The sequence below is a fragment of the Bubalus kerabau genome, chromosome 4 (genome assembly GCF_029407905.1).
Source record: "Bubalus kerabau isolate K-KA32 ecotype Philippines breed swamp buffalo chromosome 4, PCC_UOA_SB_1v2, whole genome shotgun sequence".
In the NCBI taxonomy this organism is placed as follows: Eukaryota; Metazoa; Chordata; class Mammalia; order Artiodactyla; family Bovidae; genus Bubalus; species Bubalus kerabau.
The window spans coordinates 106,697,303-106,719,777 of record NC_073627.1 but is presented as its reverse complement, the minus strand read 5'-3'; the positions used below and the strand labels follow the sequence as shown (position 1 = coordinate 106,719,777).

General features: G+C 38.1%; 1 protein-coding gene across 3 annotated transcripts in view; it reads right to left on the bottom strand.

The window, feature by feature from the left end:
• Positions 1–10,430: 10,430 nt before the first annotated feature.
• Positions 10,431–22,475, bottom strand: part of RFX3 (regulatory factor X3) — a 346,378-nt gene continuing 334,333 nt past the window's right edge. For all 3 annotated transcript variants that reach the window (XM_055578191.1, XM_055578190.1, XM_055578189.1), the window contains 2 exons: positions 16,970–17,012; positions 10,431–12,574 (listed from right to left, as the gene is read on the bottom strand). In XM_055578191.1, the coding sequence (XP_055434166.1) occupies positions 12,336–12,574; positions 16,970–17,012 (282 nt within the window). In that variant the 3' untranslated portion in view covers positions 10,431–12,335. The remainder of the gene's footprint in view (positions 12,575–16,969; positions 17,013–22,475) is intronic.

Below are 22,475 nucleotides of genomic sequence, written 5' to 3'. Positions count from 1 at the left end.
TTACCAACATCTTTTTAGGTCAGTCTTCTAAGGCAATAGAAATAAAAACAAAAATAAACAAATGGGACCTAACAAAACAAAAACCCTGTTGCTGGGAAAGGCTGAAGGGAAAAGGAGTAGAGGACAGCAGGGGATGAGATGGCTGGATGCCATCACTGATTCAATGGACATGAATTTGAGCAAGCTCTGGAAGATCGTGAAGGACAGGGAAGCCTGGCATGCTGCAGTCCGTGGGGTTGAAAAGGCTTGGACACGACTTGATGACTAAACAACAATAAACACAGATAACAAATGCTGGAGAGGGTGTGTAGAAAAGGAAACCCTCTCACACTGTTGGTGGGACTGTAAATTGGTGCAGCCGCTATGGAAACCAGTATGGCGGTTCCTCAAAAACGCTAAACGTAGAGTTGCCATATGATTCAGTGATCCCACTTCTGGGCATATATCTGGACAAAGCTATAATTTTAAAAGATACATGCACCCCTATATTCACAGCAGCACTATTTACAATAGTTAAGACATGGAAACAATCTACATGTCCATCGACAGACAAATGGATAAAGCAGACATGGTAGAAACACACATGCACACGCATGCGTGCACACACACACACATACACACACACCACACACACAAATGGAGTATTACTCAGCAATCAAAAACAATAAAATAGTGCCATTTGCAGCAACACGGATGAACCTAGAGATTACCATGCTAAACAAAGGAAATCAGAAAGAGAACAAATGATATCACTTGTATGTGGAATCTAAAATGTGATACAAATCAACATATCTATAAAAAAAAAACACAGACTTATAGACATAGAGAACAGACTTAGAGTTGCCAAGGGAGAGGAGAGGAAAGCAGGGAAGGAATGGGAGTTTGGGATTAGCAGAGGCAAACTATTATATATAGGATGGATAAACAACAAGCTCCTACTGTGGAGCACAGGGAACAATACTCAATATGCTGTGACAAACCATAATGGAAAAGAATATATACGGACACATACATATATAACTGTCACTTTGCTATACAGAAGGAATTAATACAAGATTGTAAATCAACTATACTTTCATTAAAAAAAATTTTTTTTAAGAATTTGGGCCTCAAATAAGGTACAGAAACATTCTAGTGCCAGAAAATTGAGTACATTAAAAGCTGGAGTAGAGAGGCAGGACTGAAGAGGAGCACAGACAGTGAGAGTGGCCATCTCCACTGGCTCAACAGCCGAGAGCCAGCAAGACAGGGAGAACTTGCGGAGTGGGGCAGGCAAGCCCTGGAGTTCCCTGCTCTGGCTCTTTGCATTCTTATGACACTGCTTAGCAAAAGCATTTCTGTGCAACAGCGTGAGTGCTGCTGTTTCACTAGTCATACGCGGTGTGGTATTTTGGATTCTGCAAATCCTTCAGGATGGCCATATGACATCCTAGGTTTACCTGACTGGCATCGGGCATACTGTAGTGATAGCACACCCATGAAGCAAGTAAATCATCCTATTTCTGCAATACAAACAGTGTGATTTCCTGCTCATAGCATCTTCTGTTTCTTAGGGTCCCCCAGACACAGTGTGAGGCCTTAGTTTGCTGCCAGGTGTCACACACAGTGAGGCCTCTGTGTTCTAAAGATCACAGAGCTACTCTTCAACGCACAGAACCTGCTGATGTAATCATCTGAATAGGCATTTGGGCAAAGTGGACAAACACTGGGCCCTCTAGACCACTGAGAGACATTTCTGCAGGATCTTGACAACCTGTAAACCTGGGAGACTCTCTGAGATATTCTGTTACAGAGTGTATCCTTACTCTTAACTTACTAGGCACTCAGATTTTTTTTTCTAAAAAGAGTATGCTTAGCATTTATTTGTTAAATCAACTCCAACAAATACATCCTCTTGTAACAAGATACAAGAAATCAGGTAGGCAGTAGTCAACTGTGATTACTGAAGCATGAACATTTCATAGCTACTTCTGGTTCAAGACATCATTAAATAATGTGTTAAATGTAAATCTGGAACACAGCATTTAGGATGCAAATGCGCAAGTTAAATGTTTCCTGGGCTTAAGAAAACTGTTTGGTGGATTTGGGGTTTTAAGCCTAACATCAGGGGAGACTGAACCCAGACTAGTTTCAATGTTTTTAAAAAATCAGTTCAATAAATTATCTTAAACTAAATGTAAGATAACCACTACACAGATCAAGAAACAGAATGTTCTTAGCATCACAAAACTTCGCTCTTTTCTAATTTGCAAGTGTTTTTGTAACCAAGCAGTACCCCATGATGCCTTCCTGGGACAGACCCCTTCTCCGTATCCTCTGCTTTATCTCCTCGCTGAAGTACCTAGGTAATAGTATCTGATGCACATTTCCTGAGTTGTTTTATTGATGTAAAAACTACCACCAAATGGAAGAAATGAACTAGTTGATGACCATGAACATGTAGCCCCCAGACCTACTAGCCTCAAAAGATTTATGGTGTTAACCCCTGTGACACTCCCCTGTTACCTCACCATCAGCCAATCAGAACTGTACATGAGCTGATCACATAATCTAGACCCCACTCACCACCCCCAACCTTGCTTTTAAAAATGTTTTCCTGAAATACATCAGGGAGTTCTGGTGTTTTGAGCACTAGCTGTCCTGGACTCCTCGTTTGGTGCCCTGAAATAAATGCTGCATTTCTCCATAATCTAGTGTCAGTAGACCAGCTTTACTGCATACAGGCCAGGAGACCCAAGTTTGGGTTTTCTCCTCTCCAAAGGTAAGCAATAAACTCTAGTATGCAGCTTCCTGGTTTTGAACTTTATAAATGAAATCATGTAACATGTAGTCCTTCATGTTTGTCGCCTTTTTTCCATGGAATGTTTGTGGAATTTATCAAGTTAATTGTACTCTGTTTAATTCACTAACATATGGTACTCCTTACATAAATAGCCTGTAATGTCTTTATCCATTCTACATTTGAAGGAAACGGGTTGTTTTCAGTTTGGTAAGATTATGAGTCATTTCTTTAGCTCAGAAAGATTTAAAAATTTCTTTTTTTCCATAATTTAAAAAACAGTTCCTCTACTTAATACACGTAGTGTTCTGAGAATATGTAGGTATGTTCAACTGGCTACAGTTAAAATGACAGTGATGTAATGATATGTTAACATAAGTGCTTAGTGTTGTATTTATAACTCGTATTCCAAGTTTAACTTTAGGATGAGCACTTGGGGTGTAAAATATTTACTTCCCAAAATGCCTTTACAATTAATATGACCATTGCTGAGGGAAAGTTTCCAAATAATCAGCTATCATTTTGCTGGGTAATCTATTTGCCAAATTATTCAGGAATTTTCTGAAGGGTTGATTTCTCTGCCTGTAAAATGGTAAATAGTCCTAGATCAAACATAAGATGCCTTTAAAACAATTTTTTTCAACTAATTTGTTTCCCGAGATTTGATTCAGAGTTTTTGAAGGAATTATAAATTGGTTTCGGCTTTCACAGAGTTCAGCAATGTGTTCCAAAAATAGTTTTACCATTTTAGGCTTTTGGAAATGTGTGTAGAGAATGTGTTTACAGGAAAAATGGGATAAATGCACAGACAAAATGCGCAAGAGGAGTTTGTAAGAATTATTTGTAATGGCAGAAACCATGAACCTTAAAACTGTATAAACATTAGGTACAATGAATTAAGGTATTCAATTCAAACAAGTATTTGTTTATTAAATAATTCACACCAAGGACTTCCCTGGTGGTCCAGGGTAAAGAATCAGCCTGCCAATGCAGGGGGCACAGGTTCGATTCCTGGTCTGGGAGGATCCCACATGCCAGGGGGTAACTAAGCCCATGCACAACTACTGAGCCTAGAACCAGCAAGCTGTAACCACTGAAGCCCAGGCGCCTAGAGCCTGTGCTCACAAGAGAAGCCACTGCAAAGAGAAGCCGCAGCAACAAAAGGAAGAATGACCCCTGCTCATTGCAATTAGAGAAAGCCTGCTTGCTGCAAGGAAGAACCAACGCAGCCTAAATTAACTAGTTAATTATAAAATATGCCAAGTACCATGCTACACAGAGAATTCTGCAGTGATCAAGACAGAGAGGTTCCTGAGGATTAAATTCCTGACTCACCTCACCCATAGACACAGGGAATCTACAGCTACAGATGGAACCAATTTCCTCTAATAAAACCCTAAAGGCTGGCTGAGCAACTGCGACATGTTGAACAAACCAGGAACAAAAATACATTAAACTGGGTAGAAGAGACTGCGACACAACCTCACCTTAAACTTCATGCCCAAACCCAACCCCATAATCAGAAGAGAACTCAAAATCCAGAACTACTGCCTGAGGAGCCAGGCTGCCCAACGTTTAACACCTTCGCCTCACAGACAAGCCCTTAAAATATCTAAACCATTTGAAAACCAACAGGAGACACACAAGGCTCTAACAAAACTGAGAAGGACTCCTAAAGGGCTCTCCGCCCCCGGCTCCGTGCAGACTTGAAGTGAACGAGGAGGCTTCTTTTTTTCTATTACAAGCGGCATGGAGTGTTTGGCCCACTCACCTGGGAACTACGGGCATCCTCTGGGACAGAAGGTAGGCACCATCCCCTCGCTCCAGCGCCAGCGTGATTTTTTTTTTTTTTGGTAGGTCTTTCTCTCTTCTTCCTGGCAGGTGCCCTCTTCCTTTGCTGCACTCCTGAGCCAGTATTAACTAGAAGGAAACTTTCACACCTGTCTGGTGCCTGGGTTTGGTGGCTGCGCACTGGGGACATGGCTCAGTCACATGACCGGGGGAGGATGGGGGACTCGCAGTCCTAGACACCACAGGACTGGAATAATGGCGAGACAGTCGTGCTGGGGGGACCGCCCCCAAGGCACTGCACAGACAGCTGACTGAGAGAAACCCCCAGACTTTCCTAGAAGGAGCCCGTTTGCTGGTCTTGGAGCTCTGGCCTAGGGGCACCCTTCCTGCCTCAGGGAACGGAGGCTGGTGATCCCAGCCTTTGAGCTGTGCCTCTCTGCCTCTCTCCAGTTCACCAGTATCACTGGTCTGGCACCTCATTTTGTGGTTGCCTCCAGAGAACCTCAGATTTCCAAGAGAAACCAAGTACAAAAAAAAAAAAAAAAAAAAGAGGTTAGAAACTGTGAACTCATTTCTTTGTACAAAGGGTGAATTTTCCTGAATGTAAATACATAATTCAAAGAAGAAAAAAAATTGAGGCAGGGTATCTTAAGTGTATTAAAATGAATTTTAATAAACTGTTTCAATCTAAGCAAGAAACTTGGGTGCCAAATATCAATGTGAAGTGACACAAAACAAACACATTATGAACATCCAAAAATCTGGATTTACAATGGGCATGTTGACAGCTTTTGAAATTAAACAGCACTCAATCACTAATTTTCTTTGAGGGTAAGATTTGTACCCTGCTGGGCTTATAATTTTGTTTTCTCTTTTTGTGCTGTTCATGTGTAAATATTGCCAATTTCATTTGACACAAAAAGGGAAAACAACTTAATTTTGTTTCTAAGCTAGTGAATGATAGACACCCTAGATGAGGCAGTGTAATATATGCTTCCTGGCAATGATATGAGGTGTGTGTGGCGGGGGGCGGGCGGGGGGTGGGGGGGAGGGAATCAAGTCATTTCAAACGTATTTGTAACAAGGAAACAAATTTATTGATTTTAAAAGACAAGACACCATTTTGTTTTGAAAAACACAAGGAAGCTAGCCTGAGTTCAAGTCTGAAATATTCAGAAAAATCCTACTAATATCTTTAGTATGTTCCAGTCATTTGTTTAAACAACACACTAAAAGTTAATATATATTTTTATAATTATAAAAGTTCCCCAGTTATTGTACAGTACACAATACAAATCGCCCACAAACTATTATTTAGCTCCTGCCAATTTTGAGAGGACATGATATACTAAAAGATTTAGCATTTCTCACAAAAATCACATCAGGAAATACGTATTTACAAAATCAAATACATTATACAAAAAACCATCACATGTTATTCGGTAAAGATGTTTTTAAATAATTAAAAAGTTTATTCAACTGTAGTCCAAAACTGGAAAAGAACATTACATTATCTCACACATACAATCTCTACAAAAGTTGCTTACCTCATTTACATAATATATTCAGTCGATTGTAAAATAAATGTTCAAATATCTCCTAGTGTTACTATGTTTCTGTGCTTGTGGGACTGAATAATGTAATCTGCCACTTACTAAGTGAAATTTAAATGATGGCACTTAAAAAAAAATACAATATTTTAAAAAAACACAATGAAATAAGTTTTACCTAGAAGGTACGAAAGCCCTGAGTGATAGTAAAATTACTGATTGGTAAGCACTACAATTAACCTAATTAAAAGTTTACCACCCCAGGCACAAATTTCCAAGTTTTCTCAAGGCACTCACTTATAGTTTCTGTAACCAACGCATTGGTCACCACCATAGGTCCCAATTGATGATGGAGATGAGAAAAAAATTTGCTTTGGTACAAAAGATGCTTTTTAAACGAATAAAATTCAATACCTCCGTTACTGGGTCATTTAAAATTGTGTTTAGCGGGTTAAAACAAGGCAAGTATTTATTCAAAAGTATTAATTCATTGAAGGAAAAATTTACTTGGTTCTCAACAGTCAATGGGAGTTTTCACTTTTTCTTTTCCTCCCCAGAATCATAATCCCTCTAATAAAGACTTGTCCTCATTACTGAGCTACATAAAAACAATCCTTACCAAAGATTTCATTACTCAGGGCTTCCAATCCCAACATCATAATTCATTTAAAAAAAAAACAAAGGAAAGAAGTGGAGGGGAGGGGAAAGGATCAAATACCAGAACCAAATACGAGACAAAATACATCTTTGAAAATAGGACATATTACCAATTACTTCAAACCAAAAGAAAAAAAAAAAAAAAACAGAAATCCTAGGCAGTCACTTTGTAAGTGGCTTTTACTATTTAAGTAAAATTGGTAAACTAAACTCAGGTCTACTGGCACATAAAATCACTAGCAGCAATGATCAAGGCATGCAAACTTAGAAGCATTTACAGTAAATCATCATGAAGAATTCAAAAGAAGAGAGTTAAATTAAAACCCTTTGAGTATTGCATGTTAACACATGAGTAATTTGCATGGTTTGACTTCCTAAACTGCCTAAAAAAAGCAACGTTTACGGCAAACTTGCACTATGCTATGGATGTCCTTTCACCAGACATCAGAATAGGTTACACTCTCTATGAGCGCCTGGCTAGCGCAGCACAAGCACATCTGCAGATGATACAGCTCTCAGGTTCCCTTGAGCAGGGGACAAAGGGGGCCCAGTGCACGCAGAGAGGCCCTTGAACAAAGTCAGCAACTGTGTAAGCACACTGGCATTTACAGATACCAGAAGCAGTAGTCATAGCATCTCCTGACAGATGAGCTTAAAATCAAGTGCCATTCTATCTATATATAATTATTTTGACAAAGTATTAAAGTTTTGGAGCATAGATAAAATTATGCCCTACATGAAATTCCCAAACAATATTTTATGAGAGATCTAACTCCAAATAACTTACCTGCCCCCATAGTTCAGCTTTTCTTTATCCACTCGTTTCTAAGGCTTCACTTACAACTGTACTTTCTAAAGCTAAATAAACGAGATCTTTTGTTCTGTTTGGGGAAAAAAAAATGTAACCCTTTCTTTATCATACCTTTTAAAGGCAATCTAGGTACTTTCAATGTGCAGAGATCAGTAATGACATAGGTCTACAGGCCCATGTATTTGTCCTCCTTTTCTAGAGTCATGATGTGATGCTAGAAAAGTTGATTTTTTTTTTTTTCTGTAAACAGTACACTTCCTTAGATGGCAGTGAATATTTGGGAATAAATATATCAAGCCCTCTTGAAGAAAATTAAGAGTTGTATATAAAATGCAAGTGTTCAGCATGGAAACACTTTATCTTCCTACCCCCCCTTTAAAAAAACAGCATAATTAGACATTTGGATATAGAGTATATTTTACCGGTCTAAGTCTAAATAAATGATCTGAAAGGCTTTTGTCCCCCATTGTATATCTTACAATGCTCAAAGGGTTAATACAAGGCATTACATTAAAGGGGTTTTCTAATACTAGAACTAAGCACTGAATTAATGCTTCTATTCCAGTTTTTAAAAATCACCAAACTTGCAGAAATACTAGGATTCCATTAGCTGATTTGTTCTAACCACACACATGGAGGTTGATCTGATCTAGTGACAAGCCTAATTTTCAGTAGCACTGCATGTCAACCCCTCTCCCCCATGTTCTGGTGTGATTCATACAAATCATAAATTCTAACTTTAGTTTTTTGATGATTATTATTTTTCTCACCAGGAATTTGGAGGAGGGGAGGTTATAACAAAGGTCAATTTATTGTAATATAACCACTGCCTCAAATTGTACACAAAGGTGACTTGCCAAAGTTTTTTACTTTCTACTTGTGTCCACATGAGGAGGACCAACATCACAGTGACCTACACTTTTTTTATACTAATGTTTCAGCACAGCATTATTTTAGACATTTCAAATACATCTGAAGAATTTTTCAATTTGAAAATGCATCACAATTTGCACTTCTAGAGAGTGCGTTCATGTAAAAAGGTTCATGATTACGGTAATGAAACCATATTCAGTCCTGAATGACTTTGACAGCATTCTACAAGAACGTGTTCATTTTTACATGTCTACTACAAATCAAAGGCAGTCCATGATGCACACTACTAATTTTAGGTATGCAGTGTTAAAAATCATTTTCTAAAATTTACTTTTGTTTTTAAAGTACACCATCTAAAGAGAGGTGCATGAACCGTGCTATACAGTACAAGAAAAAGCACAAAAAGGAAAGCAGATTTCTGAAAAGGCAGTAAGACTTATACAGTCAGTCCAAACATAGTTTGGATGAGAATCCTGAAAAAGTGACCAGCCATTTGATATCCAGAGAAAAAATTTTAAATTGGGTCCTATGTTCCAAGGAGATATTTCAGCCATTTCATCCCATTGTTCACTGGCTTTGTGAATGCAAATCTTTTGGGTGTGATTCTCAAAGTGTATGTGAAGGTCAAACTATACCCATGATACTCAATACTATTACATGCAAATATCTTTTTAGAAACTTAAAAATAGCCAACATGTCCTCCTCACATTTTTCCTCACTGAAAATCTAGCACTGGGTCTATATAGATACTTTCATGACTAGTAGTTTATTACAATGTCAAGAAATCTTAAGAGGTCCTTAAAATGTGTACTTTCACTCATCAGTAAATCTATTCTGAGAGTGTTACTGTCATAATATTATTTAGAAAAGATAATCGTATCTGTGAATAAAAAAATGAAAAAAAACTCAATGTTTGCTCCAATTTGCTCAACTGTATAAATCACACTTTTATTTTCTAATATATTTCACAATTCAAAGTCAAAATTGTTTAAGCTGTGTGTGTCTTTCTGTGGATTACAGATAACCGGAAATAGCAGAGACCACAAATGTTATTTTATCTATTGGTCAGAACTGCCTGCCCTAGTCACAAAGAATCAATGTTCCTGTGTTCATAAAAGACATTAGAATATTGTAATATTCATTGAAATGTAACAATATTTGATTCCTCTAATCTGTCCTAATTTAGAACAAACCGTGAACAACTGGAAGAAATGCTGAATCCTGGAGGGTACCCAACCCCTAAATTTCATCAATCTAAACTTGCCCATTATTTATCAGATTCCTCTCATGATACAAATATATCCAACATTAAACAATGATAATAAATATTTAAAATCATTCAATAAACAAGATGAAACCAGTAAATACATTTGGTCCAACATAGATATAATATAGTTCTGGGGGTGGTGAATGGGAAAGTGAAAAAATTCAGAAAGGAGGGTCATAATGAAGAATGATTTTTTCCTTTTTAGATTTTAATTTTACCTGTAAACCTCTTCTAATGCACAATGAAGTAGATACACGTCTTTGCAGCTTTAACGTGTTTTGTTGGTTGCCTTTGTGTGTGTGTGATAGTGCAAATTCATTGCCTTTTGGGGAGGAAAAAGGGGAATGATCATTTAAATGATATTTAAAGAAGGTGATGCTAGGATGCTAGTGAAGACTTTCAAATATGTGAGTTGTATGATACAAAATTTGAATCAATTTAAAAAATTATATCTAAATCATTTAAACTTAAGAAGCTTTGTTGATCTTAGTTATTTGAGTAGTCTAAGGCAATCAGGTAACAGCAGCTGAAATGTACTACGTGTTACCCAATAAGCCATTTGGTATTTTCAATTTAACAGATTAGATTGGCTCATTCTCTCTTTCCCACCCCCCACCCCCACCCTAATAAAACTGAGAAGATAAACCTCTTGAGTTTAACATAGGCCTCATTAATAATCTGTAAATCATTTTGTGCTTTCCCTTTTTTTTGGCTCTGTGTATTTGTATACTATTTATTTTTGCTAATTAGCTTTTTTAGAACTATTTAAATAAATGGATGTGCCTGTTCTTTTTGTTAATAATTTGAGTGCTTAAAAGAACCTCACTTTTTACATAAATTAAAATAGGGATGGGTGTATCCTCTCTGGGATCTCACCTGACTTTGTAGCTGACTCCGGCCCATGGACACTCCTGTGTGCATGGGCACACAGACACGGAGACACACAGAGAAACATTTAGACCAAAAAGATGCACTTCAACAAGTACCTGCTTATTTTGTTAATTTTCTTAAATTATAACTAGATAAGAATGGTCTAAAACATACATGATTTTATGTAACAAAGTTGGTAATTAAAACTAGCCTGCTACTCCACAACAGCAATCTGATCCTTAATCTTTAAGCAATGTGATTTGTAATCAAGTAATCTTCAGCTCTAGGAACAAAAATAAATTCATGGTCACTCAAAGAGGGGAAGTGATTTTTGTCTTTTTGTTTTGCTTAGCTTTCCCTAAATTTCCTTTGAAGAACATGTTACCTGTCCTCACTTCGGCAATCTGAAAACGACAGGCACACCTTGTCAAATGGATTGAAAAGGAATTCACATGAACAAAATAAGCCTTACTAAACCTTAGCTTCAGTTCTGTTTTAAGGCACCATGTAATAGCCGAGGTACGATGATCCCTGATGTACATTCTTCAATGGCACTGGTCCACCCAGCCACCTATCCAAATCCTACAGAATTGGAGATAAGCAGCAGTGCGGTGTGCCAGTTACACTGCCTTCAGGTTCTGTTTAAAATTTAAATCCACGTACTTTAGAAACCAGGAAATATTTTTGAAGGAAATAACGATATGCAGGTTGCTACATTCCTTGCATTCTATAAATTTTCTTTTACAATAGCAGCACATTGAACTACTATCAGGAAAAAGACCTGGAATAAAAGAAAGTCATCCAAATGGAATGGTTTCCTGTATGTCCAGCTCAGCATAAGTAGCGTGTACACTTAAAAAAAAAAAAAAAGAAGTCAAGTCATTTTTTTCAGCTTCAGTATCTAACTATAACAGCCCCACTCAACAGCAGAATGCATCTGTGCAGTGGTCCCAAATACAGAATCAGTAGTCTTTAAACAGAGGAATTGGTATGCAAATAACAGTTAAAATTCAGTGTTTAACGGAAGCTTGCATTAACATGGTTTAATAATTATGTACACAAATTATGTACTTATTAGCATAATCTCTTGCAATTCTGTCATTTACTCTGAACTGATAAATGCACAGCTCAATTTTTCTTCAGAGAAAAATAGATGACCTTCCCAACCCTCTAGCACTATAATAAAAATGCTTTGTATTCTCTCTCCATACTCCAAAATGTTATCAAAATAGTGTCTTGTGGTTCTGTCCGATGAAAAGCACCTTTCAAAAGCAAATTTGATGCATCTGCTGCCAAATGTGCATGCCTCCAGTGTAAATCAAAGAAAATCATTTCTTTTGATATTTCACAGAAGTGCATCTAATTAAAAACTTACACATGAAATCATACACCAAGACTAACAATCAACAATAAAATATTTTAAGCTACAAAAATGTAAATTACTTTTTAATTATAAGAAAACAAAAACATTGACATTAAGTGTTGTAAAAATCCTTCTTGACACCCAAAACTAAGGGAAAAAAAAACTCATTATTAAGAGGCAAATAATTTTGTTTATGTTAAAAAAAAAAAGACCTGGCAAAATACATACACCCATTCCATTTCACAACTCCGAAAAGGTAATGTTCAGCACAGATAGTATTTGACAACAGTCGACCTTCAGGCTTATTAAAATTTCAACTTAAGCCCAATATCAACAGGGTTAATGTTAGCTGGAAAAATACACTTTAATATCCTTTAGACTGCGGTGTAGGTATTTCCTGTAGCGCTGCACTGTCTGATAGTCTGAGTACTTGTGACGATGTGCTCGCTGTGAATTGGATTCAGGAGGCTTGGCTGCACGCCACTCTCAAGAACGGGCTGCATGCAACCCACCGGAAACGCCTGGTTCAGCTCCGTTTTCTCTCTTTTGGCTTGAGGTTCTGAAGAGTCATCTAATTCCTCATCCATTTCACTTTCCACTTCACTGCCTTCATCTGCACAAACAAATAATACCAAGACTAGTACTAGAAGACAAACTGGAAAAGAGCAATCCACACATGCTTTAGAAACACTTTAATACAGCACATTAGGAAAGCAACTCCTTAGCCCTTCTTGGAGGACAAAGCTTGTGCGTTTTCCCTTTCAATGGATTCTACCTGTGTCAGCACCCTATTCTTTCAAACACAGCAAAGGTACTTTATTCTTGACCTGTTTGTGGCTCTTACCTTTAATAGTTCTTCTAAGAAGACCTTTGGAGTTTCCTAAAGTTTTACATTAAATAGTAGCATAACTTGTGTCATTATTTTGGTACACTATGCTGGTTTGCAGGGAATGTACTGAGCTCAAAAATGCTAACTTAAAAAAAAAAAGGAAGCAAGAAAAAATTACAGTTTCTTCTGAAGACCTACACTAGATATAAATTTCATCTGTGCTGATGTTAACACAGATAGGAACTATGTTGATTCACAAAATAACTACAGCATATATCAGCAGGGGCTGTGTATACACCTTCTGTGCACATGAATGTTGTCGATCACAATATTAATTAGATCCTTAACTTTCCTTACAAAACATTATGAAGACTGAGGCACAGTATCAGATTTAAAACGCACAATGAATTTCCTTCCTAGCAACACTGATAGTCTCTGTTAATAGCTGGTATTCATTTCTGGAAATTAGGTGTATTAAGTAGTCACTATTACCTTCATATTTTAATACATTCTATATTAACTAAAACATTGTTATAATGGAATACTATTTAATTTTTTCCAGCATGTGCTATTAAAATTCAAAAGCACAGCAGAGAGAGAAAATGGTCACACACAGCTTTACTACTGTGTAAGATTCTCCTTAGAGGAGTGGAGAGAATACCTCTTCATGAGCACTAATTTTTAAACAGCTAGGGATATATTTCTGCTTGAGAAATCTTTTTATTGTAAATTCACTGGTGGTGCAGTGGTTAAGACTCTGCACGTTCACTGCTGGGGGCCTGGGTTTGATCCGTGGTTGGGGAACTAAGATCCCACAAGCTGTGAAGTGCAGCTGGAAAAAAACCTCTTTTTTACTTCATCTTTAATATGTTTTATTGTTTACCCTTCCCCCACAAAACAAAGCCCACATATAATTACACCAAAACCTCATTTATAAATAAAATAAATCTATACTTACTCTTAGATATTTTTACTTTTTATGGTGACTTGTATTAACAGAATTAGATGTCCATTACATTCTATGGCATGTTACGTATAATGAGTGTGTAACTAGTAACTGGAAAAGTCAGATGGACTCTTTCTAAGGGGTGTTGAGGCTAGTTTTACCCTTTGAGGGCACACCTGCATAAGTTCTGCTAATACAGCTCTCAACATAAATGGGCTCCTTGACTTTTCTCCTTTTCCTATCAACTGGTGCAAAGACGGCTCCACAGAGAAATGATGAGGAATAACAGAGCCTCCATATGTGGTTGTGCAGGTTGAACAGTGTGTGGCTGCCAGGAGCAACATTTCTGGGAATGCTGCTGCTAAGTCACTCAGTCGTGTCCGACTCTGTGCGACCCCAGAGACAGCAGCCCACCAGGCTCCCCCATCCCTGGGATTCTCCAGGCAAGAACACTGGAGTGGGTTGCCATTTCCTTCTCCAATGCATGATAGTGAAAAGTGAAAGTGAAGTCTCTCAGTCGTGTCCGACTCTTAGCGACCCCATGGACTGCAGCCCACCAGGCTCCTCCATCCATGGGATTTTCCAGGCAAGAGTACTGGAGTGGGGTGCCATTAAAAAGGTTGATATTAGGTGTATCGACTAGAAATGATATCTGTACTGCATTAAGCAATATACGGAGAAGTTCTCTTTGACGAGGCAAGATATCCTGGCTCACCTACTTTATCCAGTTACCTTTTGCCTCTGGAAAATGGACTTGATGATAACATTGCAGTTTGTCAGAAAATACCCAAAGGTCTGGAGGGCTGCAGGAGAGGACTACATTCCATAGACATTTGCTTCAATAAGAGGATCTGGTGGTTTAGATGGTAAAGAATCAGCCTGCAATGCAGGAGACCCATCGATCCCTGGGTTGATCCCTCGGTTGGAGAGATCCTCTGGAGAAGGGAATGGCTACCCATTCCAGTATTCTTGCCTGCAGAACCCCACGGACGGAGGAGCCTGGTGGGCTATAGTCCATGGGGCCCCAAAGAGTTGGACATGACTGAGCAACTAATACTTTGATTTTCATGATACTTTTGTGGTTTTATATATATAAACAAAAGTAGGTCTGGAAGGATCTTCTCATTACATTCTGAATGTTTAAATTCAGAAGTCCCTTAGGCTTTTGACTATGAAGTTTTCACTTTCTATACTTTCTAATTCTCTGCATTATTTGAAATCTTTCTACAGAGCTAATATTACTTCCATTATCTGGACAAAATTAAATTCTCATTTTATGTCAAAAAACCCACAAAAATTTCTTAGAAGATTTCACATTCAAGCCTTGGGTTCTGAATATGCTAGTGTGGTTATGTCTCAAGAAGCGTCTAGTTGGGAGTGAATGGGACCAGCAGAGCCACCCAGGAAGGAGAGGGCAAGTCACACTGCTTCTTGGCTCCGTCTCTACCAACTTTTCTGTGACTAGAAAATAGTGCCAAAATAATAAATGAGGCAGAAGTTAAAAAAAAAAAATCATTTCAAGCAGGCAGGCAAGTGGAGAGAGAGTGGGACGCCCTGAAACAGGCCATGGGGCGAAGGACAGAACAAACTCTAGTGTTCGAGACCACCCTGCTTCAGGTCCACTCATGAGTGACAGGGCTCTTTTGGACAGGCTACACAGGAGCACAAAAGCCCTTTCTCTAGTTCCCACAGACATTTTAAACTTCTATAGAGACTAAAGATAAAATTCAAGTCTTTATAGAAAGACTTCTATAAAATTCAAGATATTCCCTAGGAACCTACTTGAAGTCATGGGAATTTGGAACAAAAGAACGAAAACTAGGTGCTACTGAAGTTTATTAAAGACTTTGGTTCAACACTTGACAAAGAAGACTGGCTGCCAGTCAGTGTCTGGCCCAGAAGCAACATTCCTAGGACACCTCCAGGTACCCTGGGATGAAACCCCTGAATCTGAATTAGCAGGCTTTATCAGTGCATCATCAGGGTTGTCTTATGTTGGACCTGGGTTTCAACAGCTACACTTCCTGCTCTGAAATGACAAACTGGCCTCATCATTGATTTACTTTTCTGATGTTTCTTCAGTTAATCCTAAATAATATATATTTGCAGCTATTTTATAGGGGCTATCATTTTCTACTTTTCCTGTTTTGCTATTATTGAGCTATGATGCATATTATTAAAATGGGAATTGAGGTGTACATGGTTAACAAATAGTGACAGGCGTTTAATGTGGGAGTGACATTGATTCACATGGGACTTTCCCGGCATGTGACTGTCTCCCACCACCAGGAAGGCTCGGAGGCTGAGCGCTGAGGACCCTGGTGCAGAATGCTGCAGAGCACAGCACAGCACCTTGTGTGTAGATTTCCCACATCCTTCCTCATGCCTCAGTTTCCCCACTGGCTCTGTCCTGGAAGGGCTAATGGTATAGCTCTTCCCAGTCTTTGTATACTTTGACTCCAAAACTCAATTCCTTAAACCTCAAGATGTCTTCACTTTGTGTGTGTGTGTGTTTTAAGAATGGTGTACACTTTCTGCACTGCTTACTTATTAGAAATTTTACATTAAAATAAAATCCGAGTTAGAATTTTTTTTCAGGAGTGTTTGTTTCTATTCCAACCTCATTTTCCCTTGAGCCCTTCTCCTTTTACTCTGGTGTCATAGGTTGTGAGTTTCTTAAGAATTATATATTGGGTTGTCATATTAGAATGGCAACGCTAATATGAAAATTCAAGAAGTATATATGTTACTTCCCTAATACTGATTGTGCTTTTATAGTAAACTTCATTGCTATCTCTGAGTTCTCTTTCTACTGAAAAGTATGAATTAGTGACTTGGGTAAGCTGAAGAATCTTTTTCTTGCCGAGTGGGCCTTGAATAAAAATATTTGACCCAATTTTATCACTTTTCTCCAGGACTTCGGTGAAGGCCAGAAAGAATTTCTTGTTACTTGTATAATCAACTGCAGGCAAAAAGTCAAGAAGAGTTTAAACTGCATTTAAATTCAATTTTTGCACTTAATATACATAACATAAAGAAAGCATAGAACTGGAGAAATAGTGAAGTATTTCAAAAGATACAACTGTCACATTCATCAAGGATTCTATGCCATTTCTATAAAATGGAAATGTATGTGTACATATACTTTATATATGTACATATACTACATTTTCCTCTGAGAACTTCTTACTCAAAAAAAGTCCTTAAAAATGTACATTATTTTCAATTCTTACCTTTATCCAGATTTCCAGGAGACACAGCATTTAAATCACCAAACTGCAAAACAATAGTCATTTGTGCAACAGTTACTACCAGGTGGAATAAAATAATATTCTAAGAGACTGTAGTAAAAATACCACAATATGACTTTTTAAAAGTCTACACTCGTGACCATTTTGATCTCTAACTACATGGGTCACCTAATTTTCCAATCAAACCTGTCGAATTTGAACAGTTTAAATTGTGTCACAATTTAGCTGTCTTAGCCTCTTCACAAAAGGATAACAATTTTCTCTGCCTTCCATGCTCCATTTTACTTTTCATTAGTTGAACTCAGCAGTGAAGAAATAGGGGCCTGGCTGACCTGGATGAAGATGGATGTGGTAGAATAAATTTGGAAACGCTCTGATGAAGCAGGATGCATCAGCTCCACCCCCCCCTTAACTCCCAAGAGTCCACCAGGAGTCTACATTACAGAAATGTGGTCCAGCCACATGTTTGAACTCTGCTTTTTGAGTTTTTATTAGTAGAAGTGAAAAACAATAGGAGCCCCAACAACTGAGAGTATTTATTTTTACAAAGCCTTTGAGACTTCTTATAATTTGATCTTTTTATTTACTAAGATACAGGGTCCCAAATTAAAAAAGAAAGGCATTGTTACTAATGCAACAAAAAAAGGGCTTAAAACAACATGGAACAATTAATAATATTCAGCTTAGACTTTATTTTCTACCTTGGTTCGAAAGCTTAATGATATTTTTACACTGAAAAAATAAACTTTGAGATTCTCAGGATGAACAAATATGGATACACTGAATAAAAAACTGAAGAGCAGAGGTAACGAAGCTATTCAGAAAAAGCTGAAGTGAAATCTCATAGCACCTGTTTTTCAAATGGTAAACATTACTTTTTTGAAAGCTGAAGATTCAGAATAAGTCATTATTAGAAATTCAGATTTCTCAAAAAGCTTAGAAAGGGTAAGAGAAATTCTACTTACATTTGGAAGTTTGCTTATAAAAAGTTCCGTGATAGTATTTTTTTCACCTACAAAGTATGTCTACAAAGTAATAAAACTAATCTTATTTTGCAAACATACACACATTATTAATTTTTACCTAGACATGTATTGTTCTTCATAGTAGCTACCTTAGGAGCCTCCACATTTATTCCAAGTTTTATGATTCTGGAATTCCTCTTTGATAATCAATGTCAAGAGTTAGTTTATGTATCATTCAAGAAAGCCCATCTTGTTGTTTTTACATCAAACAATCACACCAAATACTCTGCATTTTCTTCACTGTGTTTGATCTAAGATGATTTTTGATTACTCATCAAAGTCAAATGCATCTCTACCACAATTCTGGATATCCAAAATAATGTGTCATCTTGCTCTTTATTATTTCTTAACAGGTTTGGAGGCAGTTTTAAAAAACGGCATTCCACAACATTGTAAGCCATGAGGGTATTACCGGAATAAATGTGTAGCCTCCCTAGGTGACTGCTTTGAAAGGGGCAAGCCCTCCTGGATGCATAACTCTCAGCATGTTTGTTTGAAAGACTGCCCCATCGCCTTACAGTTATATCCCTTGGGCAGTAAACACAAAATCGCAAGTACTGAACTGTTGTTTTTAAGTTGTTCACGTTCACATGGCTCAGAACCTTATGCTAGTCTAAATAAACACCACAGTTTAAATTATATGGGATTTCTTGAACTAGAGAATAGAAGTACTAAAATCACAACAGGATTTTCTTTACCTATTTTTGGTATTTCAAAATGGATTAAAGACCTAAACGTAAGACCAGAAACTATAAAACTCCTAGAGGAGAACATAGGCAAAACACTCTCCGACATACATCACAGCAGGATCCTCTATGAACCACCCCCCAGAATATTGGAAATAAAAGCAAAAATAAACAAATGGGACCTAATTAAAATTAAAAGCTTCTGCACATCAAAGGAAACTATTAGCAAGGTGAAAAGGCAGCCTTCAGAATGGGAGAAAATAATAGCAAATGAAGCAACTAACAAACAACTAATCTCAAAAATATACAAGCAACTCCTACAGCTCAACTCCAGAAAAATAAATGACCCAATCAAAAAATGGGCCAAAGAACTAAACAGACATTTCTCCAAAGAAGACATACAGATGGCTAACAAACACATGAAAAGATGCTCAACATCACTCATTATCAGAGAAATGCAAATCAAAACCACTATGAGGTACCATTTCACACCAGTGAGAATGGCTGCGATCCAAAAGTCTACAAGCAATAAATGCTGGAGAGGGTGTGGAGAAAAGGGAATCCTCTTACACTGTTGGTGGGAATGCAAACTAGTACAGCCACTATGGAGAACAGTGTGGAGATTCTTTAAAAAACTGAAAACAGAACTGCCTTATGATCCAGCAATCCCACTGCTGGGCATACACACTGAGGAAACCAGAAGGGAAAGAGACACGTGTACCCCACTGTTCATCGCAGCACTGTTTATAATAGCCAGGACATGGAAGCAACCTAGATGTCCATCAGCAGATGAATGGATAAGAAAGCTGTGGTACATATATCCAATGGAGTACTACTCAGCCATTAAAAAGAACACATTTGAATCAGTTCTATTGAGGTGGATGAAACTGGAGCCTATTACACAGAGCGAAGTAAGCCAGAAAGAAAAACACCAATACAGTATACTAACGCATATATATGGAATTTAGAAAGATGGTAACAATAACCCTGTGTAGAAGACAGCAAAAGAGACACTGATGTATAGAACAGTCTTATGGACTCTGTTGGAGAGGGAGAGGGTGGGAAGATTTGGGAGAATGGCATTGAAACATGTATAATATCATGTATGAAACGAGTTGCCAGTCCAGGTTCGATGCACGATACTGGATGCTTGGGGCTGGTGCACTGGGACGACCTAGAGGGATGGTGTGGGGAGGGAGGAGGGAGGAGGGTTCAGGATGGGGAGCACATGTATACCTGTGGCAGATTCGTTTTGATGTTTGGCAAAACTAATACAGTGTTTGAGGTTTAAAAATAAAATAAAATTTAAAAAAAAATAAATAAATATTTTAGGACTATACATAGAGAATGCTCAAAGCTGAAATGTCGATATGTTATTTCTATTTGACACACAGAACTAGAGTTTTATTTCTTGTAAATGAGTACTTAACAACACTTAGGACCCCATACTGGAAACAAGTTGGCACTGATGAATCTAAGCATACATCTATACCTATAAAAAGTGAACACACCATTTGTTTTTGATAAATCTTGAGAAGTTTTTTGAAACGAAATTATTCCTGCTACTGGTGATCAATAATACCATGCAAAGTGGCTAAAACCAAACTCTGGACACATCTGAAAATTTTTATTCAAAATAAACACTGCTTTTTAGTTGCTACTTAACTGAAAATATGACATCTTAATATAAATATTTTTCTTGAAAATTTCTGCTTAATTTGAATGAATGTATCTGATTACTGGGCTTCCCTGGTGGCTCAGACAGTAAAGAATCTGTCTGCAGTGCAGGAGACTCAGGTTCCCAGGTGGCGCTAGTGTACAGAGCGCCAGGTACAGAGCGCTAGGTACAGAGCCCAGCTGCCAATGCAGGAAGCAAAAGAGGCACAGGGGCTTTGATCCCTGGGTTGGGAAGATCCCCTGGAGGAGCGCATGGCAACCCACACTAGTATTCTTGCTTGGAGAATCCCATGGACAAAGGAGCCTGGCAGGCTACAGTCCATAGGGTCACAAAGAGTCAGACACGACTAAAGTGACGACTTAGCATGCACGCACACACATCTGATTACTCAGGATGATAAAAACAAAAACCCAAACAACTGAAATCTCTGTGATTGTTATGCTCATTAGTACATAAATATTTGCACACTCAATGCTGCAGGCTCATGACCACGTACTATGGGGGACAATGTACCAATAATAATAATAATCTCTGAGACACTGCCAATGCCTCTAGGTGTCTCTGGGATTAATTACAAAGTTAATCTCAGGGTAGATTTAAAATAAAAATCTTGTGAATAAGAGATTTTAATATCTCTATATAGTGCAAGGTAAAGGCTTTTATATGCATTTTATGGGTGAGGAAACAATATACACATATTAAGGAAAAAAATCACTTTAATCTTATAGATAGAGTAAGATTAGGAAAATCAGTTCATTCACTCAGGATTCAAAAAATATTTACTAAGAGCTTACTATGTGCTAGACACTCTGCTGGCCAGTTCCAGTCAGGTTAGTCTGGAAATACTCCCTCTTTCTGAAGGTGAATATCAAAAGTTGCTTATGTTGGAAAGGACAGGTGGTTTAGCCAAAAATGGAGGCAGCCTGGGAAACCTTCAGGAAGGTTTTAAAAGTACAGGGTTATTAGAAAGGGAAGTTAATTGCAGGGGGAATTGGAGTGAGCAGTGGGTAAAGTAGCAGGAAGGGAAGGGAGGCAGGGAAGACTGAGGGTGGGCATAAGGAAGACAGAATCCCAGATGGGAGAGAGACACATGGACCTAAATGAGGCCAGCACAAACCGGAAAGAGTAGAGGAGGAGAGACATGATACAGATGAAAAAATGGAGGTTGGCAAGAAGGTCCAGAGATTGGTGTAAACCTACGCTTCAGAAATCAGAAAAACTGTTACTGTTTTCTAATTTCCCTTGCTGCACAGGGGACTGGAGGGGACTGCTATTCACTGAGGTGACATCTTTTTTTTTTTTTTTTAATTTTATTTTATTTTTAAACTTTACATAACTGTATTAGATTTGCCAAATATCAAAATGAATCCGCCACAGGTATACATGTGTCTTAACAATTCATAAAGTACTGTCATGGTTTAGTAGGTGGTTGGTTTCCTCTCAAATACAAGGGTGTCAAATATCACCTTCTCTGTGTCACTTCCTCAGAGAGCCTTTTCCTCACAATCTTACTTAAGTATCACTGCCTCACAAAACGGAGAAGGCAATGGCACCCCACTCCAGTACTCTTGCCTGGAGAATCCCATGGACGGAGGAGCCTGGTAGGCTGTAGTCCATGGGGTTGCTAAGAGTCGGACACGACTGAGTGACTTCACTTTCACTTTTCACTTTCATACATTGGAGATGGAAATGACAACCCACTCCAGTGTTCTTGCCTGGAGAATCCCAGGGACGGGGGAGCCTGGTGGGCTGCTATCTATGGGGTCGCACAGAGTCAGACACGACTGAAGCGACTTCGCAGCAGCAGCAGCCTCACAAAAAAAGTTTATGAATTTGGCAAGGTAAGGAGCTTAGAGTTAATCTTACAGCTATTGAAAACACATTAATATGTTTAACATTATATAGGAAATATGATGGTGTTAGACACCATATTTCCTATATATATAGCATCGAGTATGCAATATTGAGACCAGATATTCTGACCATCAGTTTGGGAAGGGAGGGAGTTAGGGATCAGCAGGGAGAGATGGAAAGGGGGAGAAGGTCAGAGAGAGAGAATGTATGTTTCACACAAGGAGGAGAGAATATAAATTAAGGGA